We start from the raw sequence: 15,478 nt of genomic DNA, 5'->3' as shown, positions 1-15,478 counted from the left end.
TATCACAGCAATTGAAATCCAACTAAAACACCTCTGTAGGCTGGAGCAAAGGAATGCTGGTATAGGAATATTAACATGCATCTGTACCCACAGAAGCAGGACATCTGGAGAGTTCATGTATGTAAGCTTCGCTTTCTTAGTGGGGACTCCTCTTGAGACGGAAGTAGGCAAGAAGAAGGAAGAGAAGTTGATGGGACAGGCAAGAAGTAATAACTGCTAGGGGACATCAGAGAAAGAAACATCGGTATTCGTCACCTTCCTCATCACTGTGATATATCTAACAGAAGTAACTTTAGAGAGGCAGAATTTCTTGTCACTTACGGTTTGCTAGGGTGTAATCTATCATGTCAGAGGAATTATAAAGAAGTCCATGTGGCTCCACGTGCCTAGGGCTCCTCACATCTCAATCAGAAAGTAGAAATTGCTCAGGCCAAAACCAGGACCAGGCTATAGCCCACAAGACCCTCCCCCTGGCCACTTAGCCCTCCAGTCAGGATGGTATTTCTTACAGGTTCCACAAACTAAAAATGGCACCAAATAGCAGATGGGGACCAAGCCTTAAAACTCAAGATGGGGACTCTTGGGGGGACATTTTATATCCAAACCATAAAATTCACCACCTGCCCCATAGAGGCTTTCCGCCATCTCAGAATGGAAAATGCATCCAATATTCAGTACACTTTAAAAAGCCTCCACAGACTTTAGTAATTTCAGCATTGTTCAAAAGACCAAGGGCTCTTCAACTCAAAGAAAATTCTTTGGTTCAAATGTCTGTGAAACTAAAAGAAAAGAAAAAAAACCACAGCTGTGGAGGTACACACAATACAGAGACAGGCAGATCTCTGTGAGTTCAATCTCAAAAAGAAAAAAGTTACAGCCAGGCAGTGGTGGTGCACACCTTTAATCCCAGCACTCAGGAGGCAGAGGCAGGAGGATTTCTGTGAGTTCGAAGCCAGCCTGGTCTACAGAGTGAGTCCCAGGACAGTCACGGCTGTTACACAGAGAAACCCTGTCTCAAAGAACCAAAAAAAAAAAAAAAAAAGTTACAAACTTCTAATATACAATACACAAAGTAAACACCCCCTTTCCAAGCCGTAGAATATGAGCACAGGAAGGGGATGCCTAACTAAACCAGAACAACACTCAGCGGCGCAAGGACGGAATTTTGCATTGCAACTCCATATCTGACACCCCAGCTCCTGGTGCTAGCTTCTGTGCTCCAGCGGGCCTGGGTGGCCTCCCGTGGCCGGCTGATTACATCACAAGTGGCCTCTCACCTGAGCTGGCTCCACTTGGTACCTAAAGCTTTCCTAGACGTATGTCCCACATTCCTGGCATCTTCAACATGCTGCGCTCTCCCGCGATACATGGCTTCACTTTTACTTCATAGATCAGCCTCTCAGGGCCACTTCGTGACCCCTTCCCTACCATATACTGCATGGTCTCATCAGCTTTCTAGAACCTTACAGTACACTTCCAAGATCCCAAAACATTTGCAATCCTACAAGTCTGTCTAACCAGCACCACAAAGATATGCAAAGATACAAACTTCTGCTGTCAACTCAGATGTAACTGGAACCCTCTGAAAGCTGCCTACCATGGCTACCTTGGCTATATTGCCTCGTAGCTAAACCTAGGGAAGCATATGACAAAGCAAGTCTGTTGGAGCAAGATGTCATGGAGGTTCTGTCTTTTCATGTACTCACTTTAAGACACTTGCTTCTCAAATAAATTTGAATTTCTACCCCCTAGAACTTTTAATGGGTAGTGTCTTGCCCTCTAGCAAACATTCATATAAATACAACATGTCAGGTTTCTCATTCATGACACTAGTCCCTAAAAATTACCATTCTGTTGCCTGTAGCTGCAGCGTCAACCCTCTCCATAAGCACACAGCTCCTTTCCTTAGCACACTGAACATTTTTCACATCCTTCTAGTCTATTTTCTGGCCTCTCACTCTAACTCTAGCCAAAAGCAGTTAGCAATAACCACACAGAGCCTGAACACTAAGCTGAGATTTTGTTTGTTTAATAATATTTTACTGAGATTGACATAATCACATCATTTCCCCCTTCCCTGTCCTCCCTCCAAGCCTTCTCATGTACTATCCCCACATACATATTTATATTTTGTTTGTGTGAGTGTGTGTGTGTAAGATGAGCACAAGTGTTGGCACTGACATGCCACATCACTTGTGCGGAGGTCAGAAAACAACTCACAGGAGTGGGTTCTCTCCTTTCACCATGGGATCTGGGGATTGGATTCAGGTCACCATGGCTTGCATGAGAAGTAACTTTACCCCTCTGAGCCATCTCATCACCCCAAGAGTTAGTTATTTGAAAAAGATAAACAAGATGGGAAAACCCATGGCCAAACTAATCAAAAGACTGAGAAAAGCCAAATTAATAAAATCAAGGATTGAAAAGAAAATATCATTATACAACAGATACTAAGAAAATTCAGACTATCATTATAAAACATATAAAATCTAAAAGAAACAAATGAATTTCAAGACAGACATAACCTGCCAAAACTAAACTAAAATGAGGTAAACAACTTTAAGATGTATTTTTTTATATGTATGGGTGTTCTAACTGCATATGTGTCTGACATCTGGGGCCCTTGGATGCCATAATGGGGCATCAGATTCCCGAAAACTGGAATTACAAATAGTTGGGAACGGGGGCTGGAGAGCTGGCTCAGAGGTTAAGAGCACTGGATGCTCTCCCAGAGGTCCTGAGTTCAATTCCTGGCAACCACATGGTGGCTCACAACCATCTGTAATGAAATCTGGTGCCCTCTTCTGTAATGAAATCTGGTGCCCTCTTCTGGTGTGTAGGCATATATACAAGCAGAACAGTGTATACATAATAAATAAATAAAGCTTTAAAAAAAAAAAAAAACCAAATAGTTGGGAACCACCATGTGGGTACTGGGAATTGAACCAGGGTCCTTTGAAGATCATCTAGTGCTCTTAATCTGACTAACTCATCTGTTTGGCCCCAAGATAAACAATTTAAAGAGATCTATAGCAAGCAGTGAGTTTGAAGCAGAGGAAAACAAAATCTCCCAGTTAAAACAAGTCCAGGCCCATAAGAATTCACTGTTGGATCTACCAGACCTTTATAGATGAGCTAACACCTGTGCTTTTCTAACTACTTCATAAAACAGGAAAAGGAGGACAGTAATCAAACCCTTGTTACAATGTCAGTATTACTCTGCTGCCCAAGTCAAATAAAAACACAACAATAAAAAAAGAATTATGGACCAATCTTCCTAATGAACATTATATGTAAACATTCTCAATAAAGATGCTTATAAACTGAATTCAAAACCACAAAGAGATTATTCATCATGACGAAGCTGACTTCACTCCAGAGATACAGGGATGGTTCAACATATACAACCAATAACTATAATACACTATATAAATGAACCTGAGAGAAATCACACACAAAAAGATCATCTCAATAGATATGTTTGAGGCTTCTGACAAATTCCACCATCCTTTCATGACAAAAGTCCTGAAGATACTAGGAACAGAAGGAGCATATCTCAACATAGCAAGGGCTACATACAGTGGCCCTTGAGCCATCAATCATACTAAGTGGGGAAAAATAAAAAGTATTTCCACAAGATCAAGAACAAGATAAGAGTGTCTGTCCACTTTTACCAACTATTTTACAATGGAGTATTAGCTAGAATAATAAGACAAAAGGATACAAATAGAAAAGTCAATGTATCATTATTTACAACAATTACTCTACACATAAAAGACCCTAAAGACATCATAAGAAAATTCTTAGATCTGATGAACACTTTCAGCAACGTGACAGGATACAAAATTAACATACAAAAATCAATATTAAAAATCAGTAGCCTTCCAAAGAGAAACGAGCATGCTGAGAATAAAATCAGGAAAACAATTCCATTCATAACTGCCTCAAAAAAAAAAACCTTGTTGAAAACTGAACCAAAAAATGACTGACCTCTACAAAGAAAATTTGAAAGACTGAAGAGATTAAATATAAAATGAAAATGGCTGTACTACCAAAAGCAATCTGCAGGTTCAATCCAATTTCCATCAAAATTCTAGTGTCATTTGTCACAGAAATAGTTAAAACAATCTCAAATTTCTATGGAAGTACTACAGACCCTAGTGAGTCAAAGCAGTCCTTACCAAAAAGGCTAAGTCTGGAGGAACCTGATTTCAATGTATCCAATAAAGTCACAGTAACAGAATCTCAATGTACCAATGCAATTCAAATAAAATACAATCACCTCATTTTTTACAAAGGGACCAAAAATAGACACTGGAGAAGTCTGCCCCTTCACTAAGTAGTGCAGGGACAATTGGTATCTTCACATACAAGAATGAAACTACATCTTTATCTTTCAACCTCAGCAGATAGATATCATCTCAAAATGGATCCATGACCTCAAATTAGTACCCGAAGCTCTAAAACTGCTAGATCAAAAATTAGGAAAGACACTTCAAGATATAGTTCTCACAGAACGTTGTTGCTCGGGAAACAAAGCCAACAATCAACAAACGGGACCTCATATCAAAAAACGTCTGTACAACCACGCAGGCAGTGACTTGAATGCCGACAGCCCACACAAGAGGGGAAGATCTGTGCTTGCTACACATCAGAGAGAAAATTAGTATCTGGGATATACAAGTACCTCCAAAAACAGAACAACAGGAAATCAAACACGCCAGTCAGTAAGCGAGCCAATTAAATGAATGACAGTTGAAATAGAACTGATCAAAGAATGTATGAAAAATTCAGCCATCAGAGATATGCAAACTAAAACACACTGAGGTTCCATCTCACCCCGATCAGAACAGCAGTCATCAAGGAAACAAGTAATGAATGAGGCTGGAGAGATTGCTCAGTGGTCAGGACCTCTTGTTACTCTTCCAGAGGACCTGGGCTCAATTCCCAGCACCCCATATGGTCGCTCACAACCATCTGTAATTCTAATTCCAGGGAATCTGGTGCTGATTTCTGTCCTCCAGGGATACCAGGCATACATGTGCACAGACATACATACAAGCACCCATACACATACAAGTAATAAAAAGATTACAAGATAGTTTAAAAAACAAAAAACAACCTCAGAGGAGGATGTGAATGAAAGGACATCCTAAAATTGTTGCTGGAAATGTATATTAGCCCAGGCACAATGGGAATCAGTTTGGAGGTTTCTCAGAAAATGTAAAACAAGAATACCACACGATCCAGATACACCATTCCTGAGTGTTTGCCCAAAGAAATCTCAGTCAGTGTATCAGTCAGACATGCTTACACATCAATGTTATCAAGACACCATTCACAACAGCTAAGTTACAGAACCAACAGAAATGTCCAACAACAAGGGAATGGAGATCTATACGTGTGTGTGTGTGTGTGTGTGTGTATGTGTGTGTGTGTGTGTGTGTGTGTGTGTGTGTGTGTAATGAATATTGTTTTCAGACACAAAGAAAAAAGAAGTTATGTGATCTTCAGGAAAATAGATTCAACTGGAAATAATCATCTTAAGAAATTAACTCAGTCTCAGACATGTGCATTTTCTCTCATTTTTAGTTCCTACATTTCACACACATAAAGTTTATGTGTGTGCATATATATGTGTATATAATTGTACATACATGATTTATATGTGATACACACAAACACAAACACACACACACACACACACACACACACACACACACACACACACACACACACGATATTAAAGCAGAGACCAAACTGTCCAGGATAGTAAAGGAGACTGGGGATGGGAAGTAAGAAAGGGGAAGGTAGAGGGATACGGTAGGGGAGAAATGTGCTCTCCACAGACTACATACATACATTAAAAGGAATACAGCACCATGTCCAATGATGTAGGAGACCCGCTCCCACTTTTTTCCCCCAGGGTACTCTTGAGGAGTGAGGGATAAGATATCAGACAGAAGGATAGAAGGGAGAGAGAGACAGATAGAAACACAGGATAGCCTCAGGAGGGCCTGGATCCTTATCCACCAGCTCCTTCTGTCCTTTAAAGGGCTATTTATAGGAATGCCAAGGGGTGGAGCAAAAGAGCTCCCCCTAGCACAGCCAAGTGCAGACCCTTCCAAACACTTGGTAACCAAGGTCAATCCATCCTCTTATGCAGTCCTGCTGTGTAAAGCAAGCTCAGATCTCACTAGGAAACCTCTGTGGGCTTCCACACAATGAATACAATAAATTTTTAAAATAAGATTTTTAAGAAATTTAATCTATTACTAAGCTGTTTTTAATAATAATGTTAGCCATTTTAATATATGTAACAGAAAAAACAATGCTTACCACAATGCTTTGAATGTCCCAAAATTTCATCAGCTTTCATAGTCTCACACAATTCCAAGTACTGAACACACTGTTGAACTGCTGTAGTTATCTGAATAAAAATAATAATAACAACTGATTGGTTCCAGAAATACATAGCCACTGGGTCCAAAAATTATAAAATTAATCAAGACTATTAAAAAGCCTAATGATATGTATGTATGAAATACTATATGAGATCCTATCACTGAGCATGCTAACTTTAAAAATTAATTTAAGATAATATGGGTTAAGAAACCTACTCCAATAATTGTTAAAATTTAAACTTTAGGTGCTGGATAGATGGGTCAGTGGTTAATAGCACTTGTTGTTCTTACAGAGGACCAGGTTCAATTCCCAGAACCCACATGGTGAATCACAACCATCTGTAACTCCAGTTCCAGACAATCTAAAACCTTCTGGACTCTGCAGGCAGCAGGCACACACATGGGCACTGACATACATGCAGGAAAGCATAATTAATTTTTTAATAATAAAATATAGTTATAGGAATAGTATATCCTTATTTTAAATCTGTGTATACCTTACAGAACCAGTCTGTGCCCAGTAATATAAAAAAATCTCTTCTCAGCTCCCTACCTTGGAAGCTTTTCTTCTCATCACCCATCAATAGACCAATTGGACCTAGAATTTGTTCCCATCTCAAATATTAGAATTGCAGAAAACTAACTTTAAAAATTCAAATTTCAAAGAACAAAGTCACAATAAAAAAAAAAAAAAACCCTGTTGTCCCTAAAGGTCTCAATTATCATGTCTCCATTCTCCACAGCAGAGATTTCCAACCCCCTTCATCACAGACATATTTCTTTTTAAATTTTATTTATCTATATTATTTATGTATACGTGCCTGTGTGAGTTTCTGTGCACCATATGCATGCAGGTGCCCTGAGATGTCAGAAGAGGGTATTGAATCGCCTAAAATGGAGTTACAGGTGGTTGTGAGCTGCCCTATGGGTACTGGGAAGCAATCGTGGGTCCTCTGCAAGAGCAACAAATGCCCTTAATGGCTGAGCCATCTCTCCTGCCCCACAGACATATTACTTACAGATGACTTTTAATTCTAATTTCTGAACAAAATAGATGCTCTTGGTAAGATAAGGACTGGTGAGACTTGAGTTAGGTGATATAAAACTGTTGGAGATCAGTCTCAAGTGAGGGTGTGGGGAGCTAGAGTGTAATAAAGGAATGAGAACTGAAAATGCAAAGGTATCTAGTGTATAGAAATGAATAACAGAAAGCAACAGCTGGTATAAGGTCCGAGACTGTACTTCTTTTCCGGTGAGCAGGCCATGTTCATGTAGAGGTTCCTTTTCTGTTATTGCTGTTTTGTTTGGTTAATTTTACTAAAAATGGTGAGAAGGCTTTCCATATACCTAAACTGTTTTTGCAAATACTGCTGTTCATATTGCACATCTCTTTTCAATCTACTAATCTGAGATCCTGGACCAAACCGAGTAAGACCCAGCCCACTGTGGGTAGTGCTACCCCTCGGCTAGTGGTCCTGGGTTCTATAAGAAAGCAGTGGGAATGGAAGACACCAAGACACCAAGGCCTTCTAGACACAACAGGACTCATGCACATAAGGCTTCACATAGACTATGGCAATGCACTTGGCCTCCAGAGGTCTAAGGCGGATGGAGTCGGAGCACTAAGAAGGAAAGTGGACAGAAGCCAATCCCTAACCCAGAAGCTATCTACAATTGATAACCATTCACAAAGGGAAAATTAGTTTTCTCCAATACAGTCTCACTGAGTATACAAACAGCACTTAGAGGCAGGCCCCATGTCCAGCAGCAGTTGGCCAACACAAAACTAACTCTTGAGGTTTCGGTTGTGAGTCTAGTCTTTAAAGGCTAAACCATCTCTCCAAAATGAACCTCAAAAATGGTGTTTGGGGAGGGTTGTTGTTTGGTTTTGTTTTTAAGTTTACAGTTGTTTTGAATGCATAGTATGATTTTCGGTTTTGTGTTTTTATGGCATTTTTATGTGTGCAAATGTCTGTGTCTCTGCATCTGTGTTTCTTGTGCTTTTTCTTTGGCACTTTTCCTTTCTGGTCACCTGTTTGCTTTGACCTATTCAGGTTTGTTCTTATTTTATCTTCATTCCTTTCTTTTCCCGTCTAGATACTTGTTTGTTTTCTAATGAGAGAGAGCGAGAAAGGGTATGGACGTGGTTTGGATGGGTAGGGAGGAGGGGAGGAGCTATGGGGAGTTGGAGGAGGAAAACCCTAATCAGAATATATTGAATGAAAACAATCTGTTTTCAATAAAAAAAAATTATTTAATATAGTAACAGTTGCTACTTTCAGGAACTTTTGATTGGAAAAAAAATAGTTTTTCCTAATAGACTCAACATCTAAAGAACAGAAGAATATAGTTTCTTCAACTGAAAACATAAAGCATTACCTCCAAAACAATGTTTCTCACTGTTCACTTATGCTTCAACTATCCAGAAACTTATATATCCTTGCAGCCAAGTTTTCACTTCATTACCCATTTCAATGTCTTCTATTATTTCTATTTCTTCCTCTATCTTCTAACTATAACTATTCTTTGCTGTTAAAAAGAGTAATAATCACAGGAGAAAAAAAAAAAAACGATTTCATGACAGAAAAAAAAAAAAATCAAAGAAGCAGAAATCAGATAGACAGGGTGAATACAGACACCAAAGAATCAAGTTGGCATCTCCCTAGTTTTCAAACAGACATACAAAACTTGGTTCTCAAAATTCCCAACTATATTTCATACATGGTAATTATGCAAGTAAACATACAACCAGACTATTCATTTCATTGTTATTGCTCAGACAAGATGGGGAGAGTTAAACATAGAAGGGCAGAGAAGGTCAAGAGAGAATTTAACCTAGCTTGCAGGTTATTTTTGTTTATAACTCCAGGAGCTGGGAATCGACCTCTGGTCCTGTAAAAGAGCAGCAAAAGCTCTTAAACATGGCACCATCTCTCCAGCCTCTTAAATTACCCTTTGTTGTCCTTGAAACTTAGGTAGCTTTATAGAAAAGAAATGGAGTTTTAGGCAGAACCTTAAGATAACTTGAGCCATTACATATATAAAAGTATTTGACCAAGTTAAGAAAATATTAAAATGATTTATAATAAAGAAATTTTACATGCAAGCAAAAATTGGTTGTTGGAATTAGTTTTCAAATAAGAAACAGATAGATTTTAAGGGCCAATCTCTAAGAAGCACCTTAAATACTTCTGGGGCCTCTGTGATAGCAAGGGTGAATTTCTATTTGGATATAAACACTGAAGAATAATCTTGGGGTTTTTCTCTCTTGCTTTGTTAAAACCAGGTAAGTCTATGTATTTATGGCAACAAATCTTCCTTTATACAGTAATTACAGAGAAACAATATGTAGAAGAATCTATTTCAATTGTTCTACACATTTTCTAGGACCATTGACCTCTACAAATAAAGTCCCCTGCCATTAACCAATGTTTCTCTCTCCTTCCCCAGCTAGTTTCTCTTGACTGCCAAACACAAAACCAAGTTTTCCCTTGTTCACATTTTGCTCCATTACTCAAATCCAAAAATTGACAATTCCAGGAATCCTGCCTTCAAATAGCTTCTAGACTCAAGGTTCTGCCTCAATACAGAAACCATATTTATTACCTTCTTAAATGCTTTTTTAAATTACATGTTTTCATGTTTGTCAATTATTATCTGTTTTACCATTTCTTTCAGTATCCTTATACATTGTTCTATAATAGCAATGAACATGGGTATTTTGGGTGAGAAATGAATAGTATCGAGCTGTATTTAGTATAACTCAAACCAAATTTTGCAAACACAAAAGCATTTCTCACTGAGTCTTTTTCATGCCACTTTTCACACAGTGGCTCAGTATATTTTATAGAAGTAATTCCGTTATTAATAGCTGACCTGAGTCAAATTACATGGTAATCCTTAAAAATATGGCTTCTCTCCAACCAGTCTATTATTTATAGCAGCCAATTTGCCACATACTTGCCTATTTCCTGTTTCCCTTAGTGTCCTTTAAGACTCAACTTTTATCTCTTTACATTTCATATAATCAGAGTTTAAGGTCATATTAAAAGGGATTGCTTCATTACCCAAGATTAATCACTGCCACGCAACTTTGCATATTTAAGGCACTACATCACATATCTTTTTGTGACATTATTTCTTAGCATAAAAACAGACGTGTAGCTTACCAGAGATTTATATTTCTTTTCAAGTAGTCTTAGGACTGCAGTTCTGCTGTAATATGCATGCTAAAATTAAAGAGAAAGGCATTTAATGTTAAAGGTATGTCATTTAAAATCCATTTCCTCCATCGTTTAGTGTCATAAACCATACCATAACTTAGGTTTAAAATATCATAATCAATGTCAAGCAGGTTTTACCTATGTGTAATGAACTACAAGCATAGTAATCACAAGAATGCAAATTGCATAAAAAATAGAGTAGATCATTTCGTGACAGATTAGAGATGAGGGCAACAATTCATTACTTATGTCCAATTTCTATGCTAAACTAGTTTTTAAAAAAATACCTCCAAAGTAGTATGCCGAGCTATGAGTGTATGATCCAAGGTGTAGGGGGAGGATATGTAAATGAGAGAGGGAAACAAGACCACTAATTCTGTGTGACTACATGCACAGAAATTTGCAAAGGTGAGATACTCCAACAAGACATTTTTGTCACTTTATAACAATATTGTTTTTAAATAAATGGCTATGCCCAAAATGTCTTTATTTCCTTAGGACCAATATTAGATGGAATTAAAACACATACATAAATAACATTGTAGGAAGCCAGGGAAAATTATAAGTATTTTAGCTAGAATTATAAGCATTTAGCTAAACAGCTTTAATGTTTAAATCTGCTCCTTCATTTTATTTAAAAACAATAAAATAATTAAAACATCACTAAAAACATCAGGATTCTGGTGATCGAATTTTTAATTCATTAGACAGTGCTTTTATTCAAAGTTCACCAAAATCCTGTGTGATTTAGCACTTTGGCTTAAAATGTTTTTAAAAACCATTAATCCCTTTCTCAGTAATTACTAAAGGAAATATGCTGGTGTATAAATGAAACTACTTTTAGTATTATCCTGTTCTGCCAAGCCTGGTGATTGACACCTAAAATCCCTAGCACTGGGAGATGGAGGCATGAGAATCAGGAGTTCAAGTCCATTTCAACTACATAGTGAGTTCAAGACCAGCATGGTTTATAAACAGAAAGTTCTGAAAAAGAAACCTTACTGCATCTTTATCAGAAGGGTCAGCAAACTATGGCCCTAAAACCAAAGCTACCCACCATGCATTTGTATAAGTAATGTCTTACTGAAACACCCTGCAGCCGCTACCATTTAGACTGAAAAGCTGCAAAAAATTGTCCAGTGCACAAAGCTAGAAATACTTACTGCCTGGCTCTTTACATAAAATGTCTGCCAACCCTTCCCTTAGACACAAAGGGTACAGGGAAATGAGATACATTTTTGTTGCTTTAATAAGCATAAATAAAATAATCAATTTAATAATTTTCTAGTGTTTTAGTTTTTTGTGATCTGCCTCATTCACTTATTGAAAATCAAAATGTTAAGTGAAAAAGCTTTACAGTTATCAGAATATAATTTAATTTTTGTTTAAAACAAAAGACTTAACCATATTAATATATATTATGTAAATAATAATCTATATAAAGCTAGGACTTAATGGTTATCCCTGTATTGTATAGGGTTAATGTGCTTTTACATTTTTTTGCATATTGTCTTCAATAAAGCTAGTTTCATCTTTGAGAAAATTAAGAAAAACTATCAGATGGAGGCTACAAAAGATTCAGGTTAATTAATTAAATTGATTTAATTAATAACAATAAATTTAAATACTACTACATAGATCATATAAGGGTTAGCACTACAGAGTTGGGCTCTAATAAACTAGGCATATACCACAGACTTTCAACATCAAAAGACAAAGTCAACTAGTCAAACCGCTCTGCTGAGTACTAAGTGAGAGGGTCATTGCTTGCACGACAAGTCCCCGTCCCCTCTCTCTACCTAGAGCTGGACAGACAGGATAAGAAAGACAAAGCCATAAGCACCGAGGGCAGTGTTGGTGCTGCTGTAAGAGAGGAACTCTGTCATTCCACGTTAGCTGACAGGTGACAGTAAAAACGGCTTTAACACGGCTTTCAATCTGGGCCTGTCATAAGCCTCTCTGGAAACGGCCAGATCCAGGCATTAAACATCTCCCCAAATGCAGGTTCAGGAAGCAGCAAACAAAACCGCTTCTAGGCATTAGCCTCAAAACTAGTGGTTCTCAATCTGTGGGTTGTGACCCCTTTGGGAATCCCATGACAGATACCCTGTGCATCAGATATTTACATTATCATTCATAACATTAGAAAAACTACAGTAGCAATGAAATAATTTTATGGTTGGGGGTCCCCACAATATAAGGAACTGTATTAAAGTGTCATAGCATTAGGAAGTGTGTTTGTTGAAAACCAATGCTCTAAACCCAAGAAAAATGAGCCCTGAATCCTTATGTCCTACCACATCTATTTATAATTTTTGTAAGTTTAGATTCATGAAAATCAAGATCTTTGATAAATAATTCATCTTAAATAGACTCAAATGGATCACCACTTAAAACCTCTCCTGCCTTTCCCTGGGCAAAATAGTTTTCCCACGCCTTAGATCTGACATCCCCAAACAGGGCACTGGCCACCTACCACAATATCCATCTGTGTAGAGACTAAAGGCAGTCACATATGCAGAAAATCAATTATAACTCAGCACACCAAGCACATAAAACTGGCTAGTCACTAAAATGATAGAGAAAAAAACAAGTTTGCCTTACCATCCATTTTTTGAACCACACAGCTTTAGTATCAACTAATGCAAAAAAATAGATGGGATCCAAAATCTTCTGTGAGACAAGATGGCTTTGATCATGTTTGACTGATAGCAGGGACAAAGTACTCTCCACAATTTCCTCCATATACCTTAGAGTTTGGGAAAGAAGTAATTTCAAAAAATAAACAACGGTTAGTGTATGTGATGTTCTTATCCTTCTGGAATAACAATGTGGAATGTAATCTTTATAATTTCTATAAATTCTATAATTCTGTACAATTATATAATTGTATTTTCTATAAAGGGAACAGAGTTTTTCTGTTCTGTTGCACGAATCCTAAATGGTCTTATAATAAAAACCCGGAGCCAGATATTGGGGTAAATGCTGAAAGATGAGAGGAAACAAGCCACAGCCACTTCTCACCTCACCAACTCCTCAGCCAATCCTGTCTCCACAAATCCTCAGACTGAATGTCCCTGAGTCCTCAGCTGAAAGAGCTCCTGTTCCTGTTTCCTAATGCCTTATATGCCTTTCTCCGCCCAGCCACTTCACTTATCTAAACCTTCCTAGTGCTGGCATTAAAGGCGTGTGTGCTTCCCAAATACTGGTAACAAAGGCATGAGATATCAAGTGCTGGGATTAAAGGTGTGAGCCACCACTGCCTGGAATGGCTACCCACTATAGCCTGGCTCTGTCTCTCTTAGACTGGATTAATCTAGTGTAGTCTACGATGGCCTTGAATGCACAGAGATCTAGATGGATCTCTCTGCCTCTGCCTCCGAGTGCTAGGATTAAAGGTGTGTGCCACCACTGCCTGACCTCTGTGGCTAGCTCTGTCCTCTGATCTTTAGGCAAGCTTTATTAGAGTACAACAAAATATCGCCACACTGTTCTAAAAACTTAAGTTCCTTCTGCTTCAGCACTCAAGTCTCCAGATATAACGCTCAGTTTTAGACTCGCAGATGCTCTTACAATTGTTTCAGAATTTTTTAAAAAAATTGTCCAAAGTAGCAAACATCCCTAAGAACCCAAGACTCAACATCCTTCTTTCACAATGTTGTAGGTGACATAAAAACAATACTTGAGTAGGACCATGTGCACAGCTAAGTATGCCTACATCAAAGAAAAACTGTATTAATACCTTCTGTCCTGGTGTACTTATCTGCTGCTGTGATAAACAAACACCATGATCAAAAGCAACTTCAAGAGGAAAAGGTTCGCTTTTGCTTACAAGTTACATTCCATCAAGGGAAGCCAAGACAGGAAGTTGAGGCAGGACCTTTGGGCAGAAACCATGGAGGCCCTGCTTACGGCTTCTCTCCTCAAGCCTGCTTCCTCGGCTCACTAAACACTTTTCTCACACAGCCCAGGCCCACGTGCCTACTGAAGGTACCTCCTGCATCCATCTGCGGTTAAGAAAATACCCCATAGGCCAGTGTGATGAGGGCAGTTCCTCAGCTGAGGGCTTCCTTTCCTGGGTGGTTCTATTTTGTATCAAGCTGGCAAAACCTAAGTGGCACACTGAACCACGTAAGTCACCAAAGACCACTGTTCCCTTCTGTTCTCCAAAGACCTGAAGGGCATAGCCCATGCCTTACATTGCCTGACTCGAGGGACTTACTTCTCTGGGTGACGAATCCAAAAAGATGGAACCTCTTTCTGATATTCATTCAGAAGGCGAACCTGTAAGCAGTGCACAAAATCTCTCAAGATATTATAATTCTGAAATAATAGATCTACTTTACATAATGTAATTATAGTAAACGGATACCTTTTTCAGTAAACGGGTCACATTCGGACTAGTTATGTCTACTCCAGTTGAAAGAGTGGGAATGTGATTTTCTCTAGAAAGAAAGTATAACTCCAGATATTTAGCTGAAAACAAAGATGAAAATATATAGCCATTATATTATACAATGCTTCTAGAAAAAGAGTCATTGCTTATGAATTTTTCTTAAGTATATATAAGAGAAAAATATTTGAGGTGCACACCACACCTCAAATAAAATAAAATATTTAGTAAACATACCTAAGCTTGTATAAATTTCCTTGGTCATGTGTAACGGCGAGAGTGTAAAAGTCTGTGCATAGAACTTTAGAATCCGGTCCTACAGAAATGAGAGAGAACATCCTGATTGAAGCTTCTTACAACCGCACAGATGGAACACTTTACACGTTTAAACAGAAAATAAACTCGAAAGACACTCTCCAAAACCAGATGAAGCACGTGTCTGTTTTAAAAGGCATATT

General features: G+C 38.2%; 1 protein-coding gene across 3 annotated transcripts in view; it reads right to left on the bottom strand.

The window, feature by feature from the left end:
* Positions 1 to 15,478, bottom strand: part of Tbc1d32 (TBC1 domain family member 32) — a 228,459-nt gene that overhangs the window by 180,831 nt on the left and 32,150 nt on the right. For all 3 annotated transcript variants that reach the window (XM_052751314.1, XM_052751315.1, XM_052751316.1), the window contains exons 6-11: positions 15,258 to 15,336; positions 15,000 to 15,103; positions 14,850 to 14,911; positions 13,232 to 13,376; positions 10,574 to 10,633; positions 6,340 to 6,430 (exon numbers count right to left, since the gene is read on the bottom strand). In XM_052751314.1, the coding sequence (XP_052607274.1) occupies positions 6,340 to 6,430; positions 10,574 to 10,633; positions 13,232 to 13,376; positions 14,850 to 14,911; positions 15,000 to 15,103; positions 15,258 to 15,336 (541 nt within the window). The remainder of the gene's footprint in view (positions 1 to 6,339; positions 6,431 to 10,573; positions 10,634 to 13,231; positions 13,377 to 14,849; positions 14,912 to 14,999; positions 15,104 to 15,257; positions 15,337 to 15,478) is intronic.

The sequence above is a fragment of the Peromyscus californicus genome, unplaced genomic scaffold (genome assembly GCF_007827085.1).
Source record: "Peromyscus californicus insignis strain IS unplaced genomic scaffold, ASM782708v3 Scaffold_22__1_contigs__length_63687245, whole genome shotgun sequence".
Lineage (NCBI taxonomy): Eukaryota > Metazoa > Chordata > Mammalia > Rodentia > Cricetidae > Peromyscus > Peromyscus californicus.
Note: the sequence above shows the minus strand (reverse complement) of the source record. Positions and strands in the feature narration are given on the sequence as shown.